At 45.9% G+C, this 20,798-nt stretch overlaps 1 protein-coding gene across 1 annotated transcript in view; it reads left to right on the plus strand.

Moving 5' to 3' along the window:
- DNAI1 (dynein axonemal intermediate chain 1) overlaps positions 1–20,798 on the plus strand; it is a 152,231-nt gene that overhangs the window by 99,225 nt on the left and 32,208 nt on the right. The window contains exons 17-18 of the mRNA XM_059833404.1: positions 5,789–5,937; positions 6,835–6,934. Coding sequence (XP_059689387.1) covers positions 5,789–5,937; positions 6,835–6,934 — 249 coding nt within the window. The remainder of the gene's footprint in view (positions 1–5,788; positions 5,938–6,834; positions 6,935–20,798) is intronic.

The raw sequence follows: 20,798 nt of genomic DNA on the forward strand, positions 1-20,798 counted from the left end.
TTACACTCTATGGCCATCCCTTTTTATAGAATGTGTAAGACCTTAATATTGCCAAGTCCCACGTGCAGCCAGCTTTGGCTGAAATTGCCAGTGAGGTCAAAAGTTGTTTGGGAGGGGAGACAAGCAGACAGCTGGACACAGACGGGTTTTCTTAAGAAATCAAGCTAAAAATAGGAAGTTTTGAGCTCTGCTGTATTTAGCCTTGAAAATAAAGCCAGTAGCCGCTTACTCATATAACTTTTGTTTGCACAGCATTCCTCTGAGCTGGCTTTGGGGCTTTGTTAATATTGTAGCCACAGTCCTTCATTGTGTGAGGTGGACCATCAGCAGGAGGCCAATGATGTGCAGAGCAGATCCATCCAGCCATCCCTAGAGGATGCTGTAAGCTCCTTCCCTGTGTCCTATCTGCAAAAGAGAAAAAAACAGAGAAAAAGAACCCGAAGGAAATCGTATTCTGAAATCAATATCAATCATTTAGGCAAGACAGAATTAAGAAATACGTATCCCTTCCAGAGGGATGATGCTGATTGAAATCTTTCCCTCCGCCAGGCAGTATCTAGGGAGGATTTCTGAGTAGTGCTCACTTGCATTGGACAAGACAGATGCAGAAAGGAGGTGGGAGAAGTTGGGGGGCTGGGCTGATGGGCGATGGGCAGTGAGGCAGGTGCAATGGCTTTTTGTTGATGCTTTCAGGATACAAAGCATCTGTTCAGTCATGGGCAGATGTTCTGAGTTGGCTGGTCGCTCATGGCAGTTGTTACCCTGGGTATTGTACTCCCAATTGTTTGGGTACTGTTGTGTCTAGTCCTGATCAAAAGGCAGTAAGGAACCGTATGTTTTAACTTGCTGGATGTCAAGGAGTATGGCAGTGGATGTCTACTTTAGGTGGGGGCCATCAGTTATCTTTCAGGAGAAGTATCAGTTTGGTGTCCTGGCTGGGTACATAGAAAAGGAAATCCTTTGTGGAGAACAAATGAACAGGAACAGAATTTGGAAGCATTTGCATTGACTGTAGGTGTTCCTGCCTTGGATGATCTTCAGTGAAACTAGAACTAGGATGGGGTTTTAACATAAGGAGTGGTCCCAGCCATGAAGTCACGCAGATATTTTAATCACTTCTTGGGTGGGCAAATGCAGAGAGAAACTGTTACACAGGATCTTCTCTTTTATTGGTGCTAAGGCTGATTTCAGTATTACTGGTAAGCAACAAGACATTCCTGCATTGGTGAGCCTTAGCAAAAAGTGGGACCACTCTTGCATTGTGCAATACTGCCCTATAAAATTCGTGTGTTCCCATGGGCAGGAAGAGGCAATCTTCCATCAGATTGTATGGGCTAACACAGGCAAGCCTCCATAGTATCCACAAAAACAGGGGGAAGAGTGCTTGTACACTTGACATCCCCCGAGAATTTGCTACAAGCGGTTTCAAAAGTTTTGGGATCAACTGCTGATCCAGGCATTTCTCAAGGACTGCTACACACCTTCATCACACCCTTTATTGAAACACTGCACATCTGAACCCATTCCTGGAGCTACCTGTGGACTGCCTCCCAGAGCCTTGCTCTGCTCGGATGCTGAGGACAGTGACAGTCCTGCAGCCATTCGAGCAGCTCTCGGGTCCTGTGGCTGCACTGAGCAGGAGTGAGCTGCTCAGGTCTCTGTGCTGTGCTTGCCCTTGCCACTGCATGTTGAGTGGGAGGGACATACTCCTTACATGCTGTATGACTCAGGGATCAAACATGGGCTGCTCTCCACATGGGCCAAGTTTTAGATTATTTATTAAATAAATTGAAAAGTGAATTTCAGGGAGGCGTTTGTTCAGAGACCAGACATGCCCACAAATAGCATGATAATATGTTAATTCTTTAGCTGCAGAATAATTATGGTGAATTTTTTAAAGTGGCTTAGTTAATAGTATTTCTGAAGCCAAGAAATCATTATCTTAATTACACACAGACCTATCTATTGCCCTTTTTTGTAGAGGACAAACTGTTTCTGCATTAATATGGTTCTGTAATGCAAAACTGCCTTTTTGCATATCTTTTTTTGCTGTTTAGGAATTGTTCAGCTTTGGTATCAAAAAGTATGGTCTCTGAGATTCATATTGAAACATTATCGTGGCTTCAACTCTTTGGTCAGAATTACTTCCTAATAAACAGGGCTTCAACAGAAAAATTGTGATGAGATTTGAACATATTAATGTAAGAGTGGGTTTTTTTTCAGTCTTAGGCAGTTTGCTTGAGAGTGTAACAAATGAATATAATAAAACTCAGTGCAAAACTGTGTAGAAGGAAAAGGTGATTCTAATTTTAAACAAAACTAATTTCACTCATACTCATTCTCTCACACTAAGCACCAGGACATTTGTATCTGTGTGGTCAAGACAGGATTTCTTGTGGTTATACAGATGACAAAGGGTGCTGGCTATTGAGTTCTTATCACATCTCTTGGGCTTTCCTTAAATGACGATGACAAACTGGTTTCTAGAGAGGCTCCGACTTCCAGTGACCCTTTAGTAATGGAGAGATCATTTGCCTCAGTATCTAGTCTTGCTTTGTCTTAGGCAAAGTTGTTTTCCTTGTTTGGATATTTTATGGCTTGAGTTCTGTTCCTCATCTTCTAGCCACCTTATCTTCGGGGCTTCTGTTTGTTCTGTCCGGTTATCTTGTCACTTGACTGACTGCATTTGCCATCAATTAACACAGGTTCTTTCTTTTACCACTTCTTGTTGTTTCTCCTGATGCATTCACATGCCTCTGTTTCCATTCGTAAGCTTTTCTACACATCTTAGCATTTCTGTTACAGATCTCTGCAAGAAGGCACTGACAAAAACCACGGAGACCCTCTAGTGTTGCTGGTAACAGCTCTCTGCAACCACACAGGACACGTTTGTGTCAGTGGTTTCTGAAGAGCAGCTGGGTGTCCTGATCTGCCTGGGAGTGCCAATGTTGGACAGCACTCTTTCTATTGCCAGATACAAACCTCCTTTGGAAAAGATTATTTTTTTGATTTCTATGTTGCCTAGAGTCTCAATGTTTCTATTAGCGAACTAAAGAAACCCTCTACATTATAACGACACTAATAACCATCCATTCACCATGGATGTGGACAAGTTTTGTGTCAGGCTAATGTCTGGCGTAAACTGAAGTGCTGTTAATGAAGATTATTCATGAGTTTTGTGTCCTTGAAGTTCTCCTTTCCTCCCAATATTCCTCCCCTATGTCTTGTAGCCCTGTCACAAGTCATCTTTGTCCTGGTTTCTTTGCATTGCCATAGCCACATTCTTGTTTTCCTGTCCCATCGTAAAAATACCATTTACTGTTCACACACATCTACCACCATTTAAATAGGAGAAAAACACTTTCAGCAAATCGGAGCAGTGCTCTAGAAGATCAGACAGGCTGCACAAATGCCTGCTCCCTGAACCTACTCATCCTCTTCAAAGCTGTCTTGTCAGGAGTTAGGTGTCACATTTTCAAATGGTTTTGTTTTCATCCTGACATGTGTCTAATAACGGTAAGGTTTTTAAAGTGAATAGTAGGGGAAGACTTTGCCAGCAGTTCTAGTTAGCTCAGAAACTCTTTTATTCATTAAAGTCATTCCTCTTCCTGAGCTTTTTCTCAAGTTTGTATTCCCAAATACATCTTGGGAAGAACATGGCCCTGTCTTGCACATCAGAGATGATACCAGAGGTTGGGGTGAACACAGTGTGGGGCTGGCAGGCACTGTCAGAGCACAGTGTATGGCTTTAGGCTAAAGCAGGCATGCAGCGTTCATTTCTCACCAGGGACACAGAACCCTTTTTGCTGCTGATTTCATAGTAAAACTGCAGATCCCTTTCCTGTCGGGGCCTGGGCCTTAGCTCTGGGCCAGACTTGCAGACTGCAAAGCCAGTGCTGTGGATCAGCGCATCCCAGAGCATGACGGGCCTCCCATACCAGTGCCTGGAGAGCTGCACTGATCAAAGGCTCAGCCCCAATAAGGCTTTAAAAACAGACCGCTGAGTATTACACTTCTGTTGGATGCAGACAAATCTGGTTAGGATCTCACTCTTCAAAGTCCTTCAGGTATTAGGGACCTTCAATCCACATACTTGGAAGAACAGATGAATAAAGCAGCTTCTCTCTTGTGTTAATTACTCGTGACCCATTCTATCTGTTCCCTGCAAAGTGACTTTCAAATCAAGCCAAGTACCAATTTTCCTGGTTGCTAAACATTAAGAATTATGATGTAAAGTTATGAAACATGCCATTAAAGGAGATTTCAGTCCCACAATTACACACAGGGACAGTTACTCAAAGACAGAGTATACACCAAACTATTAGCAAGCTATAGACACTGTCAGTAAATCTCAGTAGGACATGAGCCACTTTGTTGCTTCTCTTTCCTATCACAGCAAGCCTCCCAGGGATGCAGGAGCTGCTGCTGTGTGAATAGTTTAGCACCCTCAATCCAGCACCTGCACCAGTGCACAAGGGCATCGGAACAAAACAGGTCTGAGTACCCAGACAGTGAATGTCACGTGTAATAAACAGTTAAGCCTTATGATTAATTAGAGCTTTGGTTTGCAAGAATTAAAGAAATGTAACACTTCAGCAATCCTGCTGCTCGGGCAGATGATGTGTTGCTACATTCATTAGGGAGTAATGAAAGCTGCTGAAAAGTCCTTGTAGTGACAGTACCAAGGCAGACCGACAGAAAATCCTGAAACCAACCCCAATCTGCTGTGTGTATACAGCTTGTGTGTGAGAACACAACCAAGAGGACATTACTTGTGAGATGAGGTCCTTGTTGCTAACAAAGGAAGCCTCCGGTCCCCTCAGAGGGGAGGAGGTTTGGGGATGATAAACTTATTTTTCTGTCTACACAGAACTGACAGAATCTGGATCAAGTCCTGTATTCTGCTTGTGCAGGCAAGCAGATTGTCATTTGTCCCCCATTCATGTGCTCACACACAAAGTGACTTTTCCAAGTCTCCCAAATATTTTTCAGCTCTTGCACACATCCTACATTTTGCCTTTCAGTAGCACCCACAGCTGTGATGCTGCTGGCCTGACCCTCGCATGCATGTGCTGGGTTTGCCCAGTTCAAAGGCTGCTGTTGGCTGGGGTACAGGGTGGCCCACCTGCCCATTGGGGACATGCCTGAGTGCTGACCAACCTCTTGTGGTTCTCACACCCCTCTGGGAAGTCACAAGTGGCACAAGAGAAAGAGCTGCAGAGCTGTGTGATGGGACAGGCTCAGAGCAGGCTGTTGCAGGGTGATGGCAGAGAAGGGACTTTTGGCATGGTCCCAAAATCCTTAGAGCCAAAGGGTCTGATAGGTCATTCTTGTGCTGAGAGCACCATTACTGGAGGTTTTAATTGCAGCAATTCATATGCACACAGTGCTGTGTGCTTCTGAGCAACACAAGATCCATTTCCCCCTGCCTTTCCCGAGAGCCTTTTACAGAGGCATGGCAGGAGACAGGGCTGGCAGGAAGGCGATGGAGTTCTTGCAGTGGAGAATGGGCTCTGGGGCCTGGCTCTGGCTGTAAATCCAACCAGACAACTTCAATTCCTACCTCTGTGTATTGCAGAGAGGAGCTCAGTGTTGCCTGCAAGTGGGGTGAAACAGCATGTGCTAAATTATTTAGTTTCTGTAGCACCTCCGGGTATCAGCCGTCTCTTCTCAGCCAGCCCAGAAGAGCCTAGGAGGCCATACAAGTATTCAGAGCCATCTTTCTGCAGGAGTATGAGCTCCAGAAGAAGGTCTAGCTCTGATTACTGACTAGTTCTTTCCATTGCAGTGTTCAAAATGCTATTCAAGCCAGTTTCTGGATGTGTTTGAAGCCCATCACATGGCCGTGGACTCAGTCAGCTGGAATCCGTATCACTTGAAAGTCTTCATTTCCTGCAGCTCTGACTGGACAGTCAAGATCTGGGATCACACCATCAAGTAGGTCCTGCTGGGTCCTGGCGTGGGCGAGGAGGTCCAGCCTGATATGCCAGCTGCACATGTCAACTCTGCTCATACCTCAGTCTCAGTTTCCCTCTTAGGTGTTGATATTGTTAATTGCTCTCTCTATTTTGGGGGGTGATGACTCAGATTTGTACTCCCCAGGTATGAGGTGTAAGATTATGTAGCATTGGCTGCCCCAGGAACTTGCCAAGCAGTGCAGCTCAGCACAGAGCCTGACTGCTTCACTTTGGACCTGGCTTTCTTCAGGCAGAACCTAGTGTGGCAAGGTTATTCTTCTGGAGCAATGCTATAGAGAAATGTGAGGAGCTGGCTTGTGGCCTCAGGGGCCAGACACCTCCTAAGAGCCACAGAGGAAAAAAAAAAAAATTGGAACATTTAAAAATACATAATGAAGTTCACGGTTAGTAGTTGAGGAATGTCTGGTTTCAATCAGGAAATTGATTTTGTTGTAAATCAGTCAGAGTCAAATATTTCCTGTTGCCAATACTGCTCTAATATTCAATGTTTTTGTCAGAATTCCAGAGAAGTAAATTCACTTTTTCCTGTATGATAGTTAATCAGAGAGACTTGATCTTGCTGTCTGTGTTGGGGAGAAGCTTTCAAAATGCTTTCAGAAAGAAAGAAAGAAATATACAACCTTTCTTCTCGTCACAGTAGGACCAATCCCAATGCATTTGGGTTGATGCTCACCTTTGCTTTGCCTTTGGGTCAGACCCTGGCTGGTATCTGACATAGAGAAATACCCCATCTCCCACTTTCACAGCTGGTCTTGAACAACACAGGCTGCAGCATCAAAATGTTTACAGCTCAATGTTTCACTTCCAGAGTGGCATGTGTTTAAATGAGTTCTTCTCTCTGGGTCTTTTTTTACAGGACTCCGATGTTTATTTATGACCTGAATTCTGCTGTAGGAGACGTTGCATGGTCCCCTTACTCCTCCACAGTCTTTGCTGCAGTCACCACTGACGGCAAGGTGAGAGGCTGGGAGCAACACTGCTCTGATTTGAGTTGAGAGGAAGTCAAGGGAGATTAGGGTTGAGCGTGGGGATGGGTCAGCCCAATCCTGGCCAAGGGTGTCGAGGAGCTGCAGATCCCCCACCAGTAGGAATCCACTGCAGTGACAGGCTGAGTTGGCTGCAGCTTGCCTGAGCTGCTTGCCTCAACATAGCAGGGTCATTTTGGTAGCGCAAGGCCCTAAAACTATTAATTCTTTTTTGCTTAGTCTGATTACAGAGGACTCAGAAGTCATAAAGCAACAGAGATGAGGAAACCTGGGTAGCAGCATTTTTTAATCCTTCTCCCCCTAAGGTCTATCACATCCCTACAAGCAGCTTGACCAGAAATCTCTCAGCTTTAGCCCAATCATGCAAACAGCTGATGTTAAATCACAAATCAGAGGGCTTTTAGCAGATGCTGATGATCAGCTGCACATCTCACTGCAGCCTTGACAAACCCATCAGAAATGCATGTGGGTCCTCTCCCCTAAGCACAGGTGCTTCTTGGGGGCCAAGCCCCCCCAGCCTCTAGCATAAGCAAGCCAAACCTCTTTGCAGTCCTAGTTTGCTCCTCATACTCCAGGAATGGAGGTACTCAGAGGATAGAGAGGTTCAGGGAACAGGCTGCTTTTTCCTATGCTTTCCTGCTCTTGGCATGCATATCCCTGGACATGAATTGCTCACTCCTTCTCAATGCTGCTCCTGCTGCATTAAGGTAGATGTTGCAAATGCATGCAAGTACTTGCTTGCTCTCATGTGTACCACATCAGTGCAGGTGTGCAGCTTGCACATGCCAGGAGAAAAACACTTAACTCCCTCTATGTGAAATCAGCTGATTAACCAGTGCATCCCTGGGGATGGAGAGGTGATGTTGCTGATCACAGCATCCCCTAGTATGAGCTGACATCAGGGCATTGGTTCTGAACATCCAAGGTATACAGAAGCAATAGAATAAAGTGGTTATATAATTATATTGATATTAAAAAATCAATTATAGTAGTATGCCCAGGGTCAACAATACAACTTTGTTCCAATTAAATAAAATCAACATTTTCCCACTGTGTGAAGCTATCTCCAAGAATAACGATTTGGTAATGAAGTACTTAGACCAGTCCTAATATTGAGATGATGGCAGTAATATTTTTGCCCCTAGCCATCCATCCTAGTATCTCAGATGGTTAATTTGGGCCTGGCGAGTAGCCAGGGCACATAGATATCCATCAACCTTGGGTTTGTGCTGTAAGACCACATTGCTCTGTCACCATGGGCTGTATGTTTTGTGGGTATAAATTGGAAAGTCTGTGCAGTTTGGCCAAATTACTCTAGCAAAAAAATGGCCTTTATATATCTCTATCATTGAATTGATGCCTTAGCAACTTTACTGCAGTTTAACCTTTATGTTATAGCAAAAAAATCATTGCACTGATACACTGGCTCAGGGTGTGAATTTGTCTCTCCCAAGCTAAGTAATAGAAATCTCTTCACTGGGGCATCTGGTCTCCCTGGGAAGCTGAGGATGCCACAGCCTACAGAAAGCAGTGTTGATGCTTTTCCCTCGCAGGCGGGGTCAGGATTGGGCCCTTTGTTCATGAATCTGTCTGAACACTTTCCCCTATATATCAAATGAACGGCCTACATGAATGAAATGAATGCATTCAGTGTTACACATCCTCTGACTTGTTTTCCACAAGTGAAGTTGTGTGTGTCCTCAAACCTGGCAAGGGTTCTGCTGACATTTACAGCTTCAGTTGAGTGCTGGAGTGAGCAGTGCAGAGAACTGTGGGTACCCCAGCTGTGTCCTGGTGCCTAACTGTGGGGACCAGGATGGAGATATCTGCAGGCAGCGATACATCCTGGACAGCATGAGCAGATGGAGGGTAAACACTGGGCGTACTTGGATTTCTTATTCATGTGGTCAAGTTTCTGCAGAGACAGCTCATCTCTAAGGAGGCTTCGTGCTACTCACTTGGGCCAGGTTCTTTATCAGAGCTTTACCTGCTGCAGAGAAGCTCCTGTGGACTTGGCAAGAGTTTGTGCAATGGGGTCTTTCCATTCCACCACTAGCTTGTCCCAGCCACTGCTGCAGTGACTTTAGTTGTGTTGTTGCAGAGTCACATTAGCTGCAGCATCCATGAGCCTGGAGTTTGTATGAGGCTATGGATGAGACAGAAGACTGTCTGACTTGGCAGCACTGCACCCAGGTTATCTCACCTTGGCTATCCTACCTTGGATCTAATTCAGTAATCCTCATTAGATCCTAATTTAGTAGGATCTAATCTGCTTTATGCCTTTAATCCCAAACTCTGAGAAGAGGGGCCATCAGCCAGGAGCAGCCCAGAACTGGGCTGCCTAGCAGGAAAGGGCCAAGCAAGAGCTGCCTTCCCATTGCAGTAGGCTGGCCAGGACTGAGACTGATAGAAATCCTGGGCCTCTGTGTTAGCCACTAATCATGCTGGTTGCAGCAGGGTGTGTCTGAGACATGGTTTAGTTTCTATTTTGAACAAAACCTTTTAGATCTGCAAAGGAAATGGAATAAATAGTTGTTTACAGCATTTTTGTTCCTGGACATATTCCACTTTGTAGCAGAGTGCACTTCTTGGGAATAACTCAGTGCCTCACAAAGGGCAGTCTCCATTAAGGCTGGGGAAAAATCTACATTAACAGGATACAGAAAACTACAGGAAGTGCAGCCAGAAAATAAAACATTAAAGGCCTCCTGTTCACAAACAGCCTCTAGTTTTGCATCCGCACATAATTATGCCTGCAAAACTTGAAGGTTGCCTGGAGGTGGTTTTAAAATCACGTCCTAACTGCAGTCTTAAAGGGATACCTGGCATATTTTGAAAAACACATTTCCTTATTCAAGCTGATGCTATGTGTCCAAAATACGTGTATCAGCCTCCTAAGTCCTAAGACTGACTTGGAAATTGGGGCATTTTCAAATTTAAACATCTCTCAATTCCCATGAATCCAGGACGTGGAGATTTAAGAAAATCTGTAAATATCAGGGGCATGATGATAAAATGTGTGTGTTGGCAGCTGGGCATTTGCTTTGGACAGCACCACCTCTTCATAAATAACCTGAGTGTTCTGGTGCAGTGGACACTAACTGCTACTATTGCTCTTTATCATGTTCTGGGTAATTTCCTTAGTCTCCTGCTCTGCCCGATGGCCATTTTATTTCAGAATGAGCATAAATGATTTGCAATGGAAACTGAAATAAAATGATCACTGAGATGTGCACATCTGTGCCAACACTGCCTGGAGAAAAACTCCCAATTCTATAACTAGGTACCTAAATAAGTGGCCTGATTTTAAAAGGACTGGACAGCCAGCTGCTTTTGTGGAAGCTAGTCTTTGCTGGATGTGCTCAGAGTAGTTGCTATAGAGTATTCAGCTTTGGTTTCAATCACTGTGCTAAGTCCACTGCAGTTTTGCTCTGTGATTGCATTTCAGATGACACTTACGTTCCTTGAAGACTCCACAGTGGTTCCTAAAGCAGACAGGTGGAGAGATCTTTTATTTACAAACATGAGCCCTGCAGCTCAGTTGGCTGACATCAGCTCTGTGGTCCCTCCAGGCCATCTCCTACAGGGACCTGGGTGCAGATACTGATGTGATTAGCAGTGAAATAAAATGAGGTTAGAGAACACCTAGTTTAGTTTAGGTTGTAAATGGTAAAAGCCTGACATAAAGAAAAAGGCTAGCTGGGATGAGAGACTTGCTTTGCAAACCAAAAAAAATGTGGACGTAGATTTGGATACCTGGACTCTTTCACTTCAGGTGCAGGAAATCTGGGGATGTTGGTCAGACTACTGTAAGGACAGAGGGCAGAGAAACGGTGGGGGGATAGAATTCAATCCCTGCAGCATTCAGCAGGATTTGCCTTTGGGAGTTTGCTTTAAGCCAATGTCAAACTTACGCTTAAAGCAGAAAAAAAAAAAAAAAAAAGAAACACATAAAAGCAGGAATCATACCTGAAATTTCCTTTTTGGGCTTCTTTTACGTTCCTTAAATAAGGAAATGGTGTTTGCAGGTTGTGCTGTATGGGGGCAATGCTGCAAACCTCCACGTCTGGCTCACTCCGGGCAGGTGGATACTTTCTTGTGCTGAATTCATGGATGAATTGTTGCCCCTGTTAAAAAGCCAAAGATACCCATGTCACAAGTGTCCCCAGATGGCTGGATCCCAGGCTGTGGGCCACAGCTGCCCCAAGCAATGGCTGTAGTGGCATGGTCAAGCTGGGCTTCTTCAGCCTGGAGAAGCCTGCCAGTGCCTACAAAGAGGTCATCAAGAAGTTAGAGCCAAGCTCTTTACAGCAGTGCATGAAGGGACAATGAGACACAACAGCTGAAATGAGTTAAAATGAGAGGTTTGGACTGGATGTAAGGAAAAACTTTCACTGTGAAGGCAGTTAAGTAATGGAACAGCTTGCCCAGAGAGTTTGTGCCATCTCTGTCCTTGGAGGTTTTCAAGACCAGATTGGGTAGAGCCCTAAACAACCACATCTGACGTCAGAGCTGACCCTGCTTTGGGTAGGAGGTTGGAGAAGAGATGACTCCTGGGGGGTCTCTTCCAACCTGAATTACCTTCTAACCCTGTGACACTATGAAATGTCCTTGTATGAGAAGGAGGATCCCAGGGGGTTTACAACAGGCTTGGGAGCACGCACTAAGTACAAGTCCATTTGCTCTCATGTTTTTGTGGTCTGTGTCCTTCATGACTAATGCAGCAAGAGCAAGGTGATGTTAAGCCATCTTTAGTAAATATTGATAGCCTCAGGATAAATGCCATCCAAGTTTGCACTCTGCAGAGAAAGCGGCTCAGACATATGCTCCAGGGCTTTTCCCCATTACTGAAGCTGTTGACCTTTCAAGATGTGAAATACTTGAAACGACCCAAACCTTCAGGAAATTAGTTAATGCTTTGTGCTGCTCAGGAAGTGAGTGTGCCCTTTCCTGCTTATATAAACATATTTTACTGGACAACTGTTTTGTATGAGAAGTCTTGAAGACCAGGTTCCTGTTGTATCTCACTGACAGGATAAGATGCCGAAGACAAGCCTTGATATCCATCCTTTCCCAGCTAGGAAAGAAACACTTGTTTAGTGCTGGCGTGTGTGTGTGTGTGTGTGTGTGTGTTCATAGAACAATTTGCAGAGACTTGCTGCCCATTTAGCATTGACCGGCAGCAAAAAAACAATCTCTGTTTTTAAAAGCGTGAAAGATTTTGCAGATAAGAGGCTTGCTAAACCTTCCAGGTTTGCAATATTTCACTGGGTATTTTGGACCTAATCCTGCCTCTCCTTGTAGGGCATGAATCAGGGGTGCCAGCAGATCTCTCAGCATCAGTCGATGCTTTTGCCCAGGGGAGTCAGGACTGTGAACTCCTCACAGCTAAAGATGTCCCTGCTACATCTGAGTCTTTCCTCCTACTCTTCTCCAGTAGCCCATGGGGTTTGTCCACACCTTATGGGGCCACCACCAGCTCTGCAGGAATGGGACGAGGCATCCCCTGGCTCTCTGCACCATGGCCAGGGCAATTGCTGGGGAGTGAAAACACTAAATGAGTGCAAGTCCCTTTGTTGTCACCCAGAAGGACCTTTGAGTAGGCTGAAGTGGGCAGGGACTTTCTTAAAATGGCTTTGAAATTGCATTCACAGCATAAGTGGTTGTTTTCCGGTAAAACTGCTCATTTTCTTCTGCCACAAAACCTAAAAGGCTCTTTCTTATTCCCTACTGAATCTTTGAGATTAATGTGGACTGCTGGGTAGACTTATGTCTGCTTTAAAACAAGGGCTGGTGGCAAGTCAAAGCTCAATGAGGTAGATGGGCAGAGTCCCTGGAATTAATGCTGCCTCCACTTTGTCAGTCGGGCTGTCTTCCCTTCTCCTCCCCCAGCCACGAGGCTCTCTGTGCACTGGCATTTCTCTACCCTAGCAGCTGCTTTTAGGGAATAAAGCAGGCCTGTTAGGTTTGTCCCTGCAGGGTCTGAGCCCTCACGTCTATCCTGCTGCAGCTCCCATCCCATTGTAGGGTGCTCTGGTGGGCTCTGAGCCTCAAGATGTGCATCAGGCACCTCAGGACATTACTGCTCACTCATATCCCTTAGCTACTGAGTTGCAGGTGAGGTGACTTTGTCAGCACAGTAGTTGGTTTCAATGCAAAGTCAAACTGATAAATTTAAATGTCTTTTGTCAGTGGCTTTGCAGGGATTGTTTCTTACACAGATGCTCGCAGGCCGGTTTTTCATTCCTAGAGCTATTGCTCTTTCAGGTTGTGAAATACAGCATTTTGATGAAACTCACCTGCTGAAATTAACTAGTTTCATTCAGCTACACAGGAACCAAGTTTGCCTTTTTCTGCTTGTGTGGAGTATGTGAGTGAAAAAATTACTCGGACACCATCTCCAAAGATTTCATTGATTCACCTGTTAGACTTTGCATAAAAACTTACTTGGGGGCAACAGAGCCCATCAGGAGTATCTGAGAGAGTTTAAAAAGCTGCTCCTAGGTGCCGCTCTGCTCTTTGCCACTGAGAAAGGCCCCTCACTTAGGTTTCAATTTGCAAGTGGGGACAATTGGCATTAGGGCCACTGAGAGCCTCCAGCTGTCTGCCCCATCCTGCTGTACAGAGACAGCAGCTCCTGAACCTTAGTGTTTATTGCTTGGCATTTTATAATGACCAGAAATCTGTTCTGGTTCATTTTAAATGCCAGTCTCCAAACTGTGACAGTTCAATATCTGCCTTGTGAACATCTTTCCTGGCCTGCCGCAGGTGGCAGAGAGCAGTGACTGCTTCTCCCATCAGAATTGATGCTGCTCTTGCTTGTGCAACTGCCTGCCTTTGCCCATGCCCCAGCCTCCAGCACTGACTCTCTGCAGCAGGGCATAGCTAGGATCCTGCCAACGTGTGAAGAGATGGAGCTTGGTCCCAGTCTATGAGAACATAGTTTCAGCCTGACATCAGGGGCCTGGCTGTGGGTCACAGTAGAGAGAGTGCGGGGGACCAGCACAGCTGGGATGTATTCACGTACCACAGCCTTGGGAGTTTTGCCCTGGGGCGCGTAAGGGAGTAATTGAAACAGTCTCCCTGTTCTTCACAGGGTATTTGGGATGGGATGGCATGGCAGAGTAGGGAAGTGTCAGAGGACTGGAGGAAAGACTCTTTGCCCAGTATTCAGGAGCATGACAGTGCAGGAGAGGTTAGGCAGCCTAAATATGCTATCCAGAGAAATCCTGGGACAAATCATTGAATGGTCTATTTGTAAACACTGGTAGATCAAAGAACAGCCAGGCTAGTAAGGCCATATCACATAAAAACTGATCTAATACTGTTCTTGAGAGAAACAGTCCTGGTAGATCAGAGGAAGGAGATGTAATACATGCTTACAGGTTGACTTCAGGAACACTGTTGGCACAAGCCCATAAGCAAACTACGAGGCAGGTGAGAAGGTGGATGTGGCACGATGGAAGTCATCCTCAGCAGAGTGTGCAGTGCAGCTAGGGATGCTTCGGGGACAGGGCTGGCGCTGAAACCCAGCAGTAATTTTGGGGGTACTAAGCAGACAGGACTTACAAGTGCTTTGGTGCCAGAACTGAAATTCTAAATGAGCTCAACAACCTCAGCAGCAATTTGCAATCAGTGAGATGAAGTTCAATAAAGACAGAAAACAAATGTGCAATGTGAAATGAGCACTAATTGGGGAAGTGGCAGGACTGTAAGGGAGGCTGGGGCTGGGAACTGCCTGTGCTGCTGTGCTCTCGCTAACACTGTGCTGCTGAGTCGAACCCTGGGAGATGCAGGGGGGAGTCACCCCATCAGCACAACTGGGGCTCAGGCTGGACCTTGGATGCTGGTCTCTAAGGAAGGGTCATCTCTGCGGTCACAGAAAGAATTGCAGCATAGCGCAGAGGTATCGGCTGCTGTCATCAGCCTAGCTATTGCACAAGTTCAGCACAGATTAGTCTCTCTTTCAGAAGTGATTTGGAAAGTACAAAAGTGAGGAGCAGAAGGAGGCTTTGTGATTCATTCCAAAGCATGCTATTAAGGTTAAAGAGGGAAAAATATAAGAGCCACGGGCACCATAAGAGAATCATATTAGACCAAAATGAAGTGCAACCAGCTCAGGGGTATGATGTATCAGCTATATGCACCAGATAACAGCATTCAGAAGTGTACAGGACCAAGACGTGAAGGAGTTGATCCTAATCACTGAGACTCTCAGAGCAGAGCAAAGCTGGCAGAAGTGGTGACTGACAAGGAAGTCAGCTCAGCTAAACAAGCACTCCCCTGTAACAAGGTTCTCAGAAGAGGTCAAATGTTCCTCACAGCCTGTCTGAATGAAGAGCAGCTCTTCTACCTGCTGAGGCTTTGGTTTCTTACTGACTCATGGGAGCTGAGTCAAATCAGCTGAGGCTGATGCTGTTTTCCTACCATGTCAAATTGGGAGTGACACAGTTCCTACTGAATGAGGAAAAGGTGAGAGATGCAGCCCTACAGTGAAACAGCTCCTATGGTTAAGCCAGGTGACACAGACATTCTCTTCTCCACCCTGGAGCAGCGGGCTGGGATGCTGCAGGGCAGAGGGATGTGCTTGGCCCTCTCCCGCACCCCAGGACATGCAACTGGCTCCCAGCTGGCAAATCTCACCCGGCTCAGCCCAAAAAGCAGTTTTCACAGATGCCTGCTCATCCTCCTGAGCTCAAAGGTACCTCTGAACATACCTGTAACAGAGCTGGGGTCTGTCCTTTTGCCAGTAGCATGAAAGTGCTGTGAAAGCCTGCCTGTGAATTTTAGGGTCTGTCTGGTGCTGGTGTCGGGGCAGCCTAGGACCAGCATTCCTGTGTCATCGTTGCAGAAGCAGGGAAGCAATTAATGTTTTCTGAGTCAGGTGTCCTTTCCTCCTGCCAAGCCCCTTACTGCCCCGGGTGTCAGAGGGACCAAGGACTGTCTTACAACCCTTATTTGTAACTTGAAAATGTCCTCCTAGAGAAAATTAACTGTATTGGAGGCTGTTCTGGCTGCAGTGGAAGTATAGAAATCATGCAAAGTAAGGCCTCCACCACATGGCAGCTTGGTTTTGATGCAAGTTGCCTGCCCAGTGCCTTTAGGATGCTGCAGCAGCTATCTTGGTGCTAGACAGGGGCTGGGCCACTTGTTAAATATATTACCTGAGAGTTTGAAACAAATAATCTGTGGAGTTTGCAAATGGATGAGGTATCATGATTCAGTCAAGAAAATGAGGGAAATCCATCACAAGGACAGTGAAAGCCAAGCAGTGAAAGAGATGTCAACTGATAAAGGGCAGCATGATATTAAATTATCCCTCACCTTTTGCTCTTGCACTGATTTTATTTTTTGTTGCCAAGTTACTGGGTACATCTGGGTTGTTCTTACATACATCTATATTTCCACCCAGCCTTGGTTCTGGCTGCCGTCGACTTGTTTTTGAGCATGCTACCATTGCCCAGACCGCTGCTGGGGAATGAAGGCTTGCAAGCCAGGAAGAAAAGGACAGCAAAGGCTGCAGCTACTGCAGACCCACCATGTGTTTGAGGCATGCAATAAAGGCAGGGTAGGTCAAAGTAGCTCTTCAGGTCCCTTTTTCATTGGCCACAAAAGTCAAGTACTTTGTTCTGCTGGCAGAGAGGTTAGTTGCTTTCAGGTGGTGCTGTTTGGAGAGTCCAGCTCTCCCCCAGATCCTGTGGCATTTGCCTCCCTGGGTTTGCCAGGCTGCTGTGCTGCAGAGCAGGGGGGTGACAGCAGAGTATAAGGACAGAGGGGTCCAAGTCACCTTGTAGCTGCTGAGCAGATGAGAGCCTGGGCTGACTTTCAGGCTGTAAGTGCAGTTTGCAGAGCATGTGGGGAGAAATGAGATGTTCAAAACTCTGAATATGTTTTGATGCTGGAGCTATGGTAATAGCCTTGGACGTGTGCTGTGCTGTACTTGCAGAGCAGCCATGCGGAGCCTCAGTGGGGAACCACTGGATTTTGGGAGGTAGAATACATTTGCATGATTCATAGACAGAGGAGCTGTTGGTCTGGATGCAGTTGAGCTGGATTTCTTCTCTGGCTGTTTGAGAGTCGTCATCAAAGCAGCTCATTTATGTCAAATATTTTCTGCAACTGTAACACAACAGAGTGAGATCCATTATTGCCTGTACATCAAGCATGGAGGCTCTGTTGTTACTCTGATGGTAATTTAAAAATGTCCTTATTGAATAGAAAGCATCAGACTCAGACTGCGGGATTCACCTGATCCCATCTCAGAGATAACTGGGCATCTGCTTAAATTCAGTGCTGCTTTTCAGGGACTACTGATTTACCAGAGTTACCGTCCTTGAATCAAGGAGAAGTTTGCTTTGAGCATCTGCCTGGCACATGTGCCATCAGACTGTCCAGCACTTTGGTATTGTCAGTCTAGGTTTCTTTTGATGGTTGTTGATGCCAGCTCATAAATCCCCATGCTGCAAGGAACTGCTTGGCTCAACGGCTTGGGCTTCATTTGGAGGGTGGTACATGTCCTCCTATACTTCCATGGGGTGGGCACGCAGGCTTACAGGGACCATAAATAAAATAGCTATTGGAGTCATTGGTTACTGCCCCATGCTTTATTCTCCCTGAGGATATGCAGCTAAGCTGGGGGAAGCAGAGGAGAGTTCTTATAGTTTCCTGTTTCAGACATTTTCAGATTTCTTTTACCTCTCTCTCTGTGCCTCTCCTCAGGATTCTTGTTCTTGGAGTCTGATTTATGACCTTCTAAGGAAGTGGCCACATATTGTTCCTAAGGACTCTGTAACAAAAGAACTGAAATACCCTTTCCCATTATCTGAATGCTTATTAGCAGAAAGAATGAAGTGGTCTGCAAGCAGCAGGGCTGCAGACCCTGCAGGTCCCTGATTTACTTCTGCAGGATCTGCAGAAGATATCTGATAAAAGCAAGTTTATTGTCAGGAGGCTCCAGCTCCCTCTCTGGCCAGATGCACACAGTGGAAACACTTTTTGAGGGCTGAAAATCAGAGGTTTGAAACCTCCACTTTGTAGTTTCTGAACTGCTTCTGGATGAGTGTGGGTGAGTGAGTGTGGTGGCCGCAGGTCTCAGCACCTGCAGGGAGGGAAGTGCTAGGACCAGCCTAGGCAGCATGAGAAGATGTGGCTGGCAGAAAAGAGGGGGCTATACACAGGGGGACCCTCACTGGTTTGTAGGCTTTGACAAGGATACTGCTTTGACATGCTTTTTGTTCCTACACAGTTCTCTGTACCATTAAAACGCAAGCTGGTGTGCCAGCACAGGGCACAACAGTGCCGTGTTGCTATGTGCTGCCTTCCCATCAGAGTTACGCTTTCTGCTTTAGGGACCCTGAGCAAGTTACTGTGTTTCCGATGGATTTGTTGAACTGTGAAGTGTCACATTCTGACAAGCATCACTGCCTTGCTGTGTTCCTGGAGATGAAAGTCTGGGTGATGCTATGATACTAGTGAGAGATCAGGGGCCAGATGGGTGGAAGCAGGCCTGCCCTGTGAGCTGTAGGAGCCCAGGATGACATGGCACATTGTATGTCACTGAATGTGTAGACATGGTTGTCCACCACATGTGGAAAAGTTATACAAATATCAGCCCTCATCAAAAATGCCAATTTGCACTAGCTGCCTGACAGTGTCTGGATGGCAACTCTCATCTGGGTGCTGCTGGTTGAGTGCCTGCCCTGAGAAGAAGGGTGCCCTGCTCTCCATGGAGAGGGTTTGGATGTTGATCTGGCTCTGATCATCCTGGCTCCCCATGAGTCTGATATTCAAACCACACGTGGGGTTGGGTGGCACTTCAGTGGGTCATGGTTGTACTTCTCTGGGTCATATACTCAGAGAGGGCTCATGTTGCAAGACCTGAGAGGCCGTCTTTGCATGTAAGCGGTGATCTGTAGCCTGAAGGGACAGGGGCCACCAGGGCGATGGGATGAAGAGAAGCTGTGTGCTGTTGGTGAGTCTCTGGGGCAGGAAATCCAGCTGGATCCTACTCCATAATCTTTAATCCCAGGACATGAGCCAGCAGGGCGGCTCATGGGACTAGGAACCTCAAGGGAGAGCTGCAGGTTTTCAATCTCCCATTCTTTGGGCAGAAAGCCCTGCCCTAAGCCCCAGGCAGATCTGCAGATGGTGCTGGTCACATGCAGCTCTGCTGCTTTACAGCACTGTTAAGCTGCCTCAAGTGTTGTGGGAAGCCCTGTGCCCTTTTTAGGTTACTCCCAAAGCACCAATAACAGTGTTGGTCTGACCCCATTTCCCCCTCTCCTGCGGGTGCCTGTAAGCCTCTAAATCAAAGCCTCTGAAGTCCTTCCTAATGCCTGTGGCCCACCCCTCCATCTGGAGTGTCTGACAGCTGATATGAGGCTGGTGTTTCCAGCTGAAGTACTGAAATAGTTTGTTCTTTTCCATGATTCCCTTGGCAAAGGAAAACAAGCCCATTTGTTTAGAAGCTCATAAAAGAGGAGCTTTATAGTAGGAACATTCATAAACTTGTTTGCTTTTGACCTTCTCCACATTGCTGATGGTTTTGAGTTCTCGTCCCAGGCATTGCGCTTGTCTGGGCTGTCAGTGACATTTTTGAAAAACAGCCTCACCCAGAGTAATTTGCATTGCTCAGCACTCCAACACTGAGCCTTCAGGCATGCCATCTTTCTCCACTGCAGTGCTGGTAGGGTGTGCAGGTGTGATACATTGACAGCCTTATAGAACAGCAGTGCAGACCTGGCTGCAGAAGAGAAACCTGGCCACTAATTCCATGTTGGTTTTTTTTCTAGATTAATTGATGCTACTCAAGTAGTGGGTATTTCCCAGGCTCTTAGATTACTAAGCACTGAGCTTGTGCCATTGCGGGGAGGGTGGTGGTGGTGAATTATGCCCTTAAATTAATAAAAATGTATTCTGTGAAGGCAAACAATTAAATCTTCAGTGAGTGTGGGTCATGGGGGGCTGATATGCTTGAAAGAGAGCTTGATCCTTTTCAGAGATAGTAAGACAGCAGCCGTAAACTACAAACCAGGACAGCCACCTTTATTTATGCCTAGAGGTAGGAAATTGGAATTACCTTGGCTGGACTGTGGAACCTCAAGTGTCAAGTCTAGGTTCAGAATTTAATGCTCACATCTGATATTTTGAGCAGATAAAATTGAAATCTTTTTTTCCAACTATACTTCTGCTGACTGGGAAAGGACTCTCCAAACTGCAGATCGTCATCTGTGGCTGATGCTTTGGATTCCTTTCTTGAATTATACTGTTACAGATTTCTTCAAATTATGTCTGAGAACCCTGTCCCCTTTTCAAGCTCTTCCCCATCTGGAAAAGTCTTATTTTACTTCAGTCTGGAGGGAGTCTTCCTCATCTTGTTTTCTGCATCTGTAAAACCTTTGCATGGCTCTCCTGCCCAGACCAAGGACATCACAAATTGCTAGTTGTTGAGTCCTACAAAGGCTCAGCAGCTCATGAGACTGCCTGGGACATGTGCTTGCACATTGCCCAGCTCTTTGTTACACATGGATTCAGATAAAATTCACCAGCTCATTGGTGTGTGATGGGAAAGTACATGTACTGATCTGATACAAAACCTTCCACGGTCTTTGGATTAAGCTTTTATAGGGTAACACTGTCCGATTTCAGATAATTCCTAGATTCAAATTGTGAGCATGGCACAATGTTGAAATAATATGTCTCGTCTGTCTCCTAAAGTGCTGGTAAACAAGACACAGCTGGCAGGAGATGTACAAGTGGTTCAGTCCTAATTTCCCCCCATATTCCCATTGTACTTGTTAGCATAAAATATTCCGTTCCTTAATTTTTCTGGAGA

Source organism: Gavia stellata, chromosome Z (assembly GCF_030936135.1).
Source record: "Gavia stellata isolate bGavSte3 chromosome Z, bGavSte3.hap2, whole genome shotgun sequence".
NCBI classification, from domain to species: domain Eukaryota; kingdom Metazoa; phylum Chordata; class Aves; order Gaviiformes; family Gaviidae; genus Gavia; species Gavia stellata.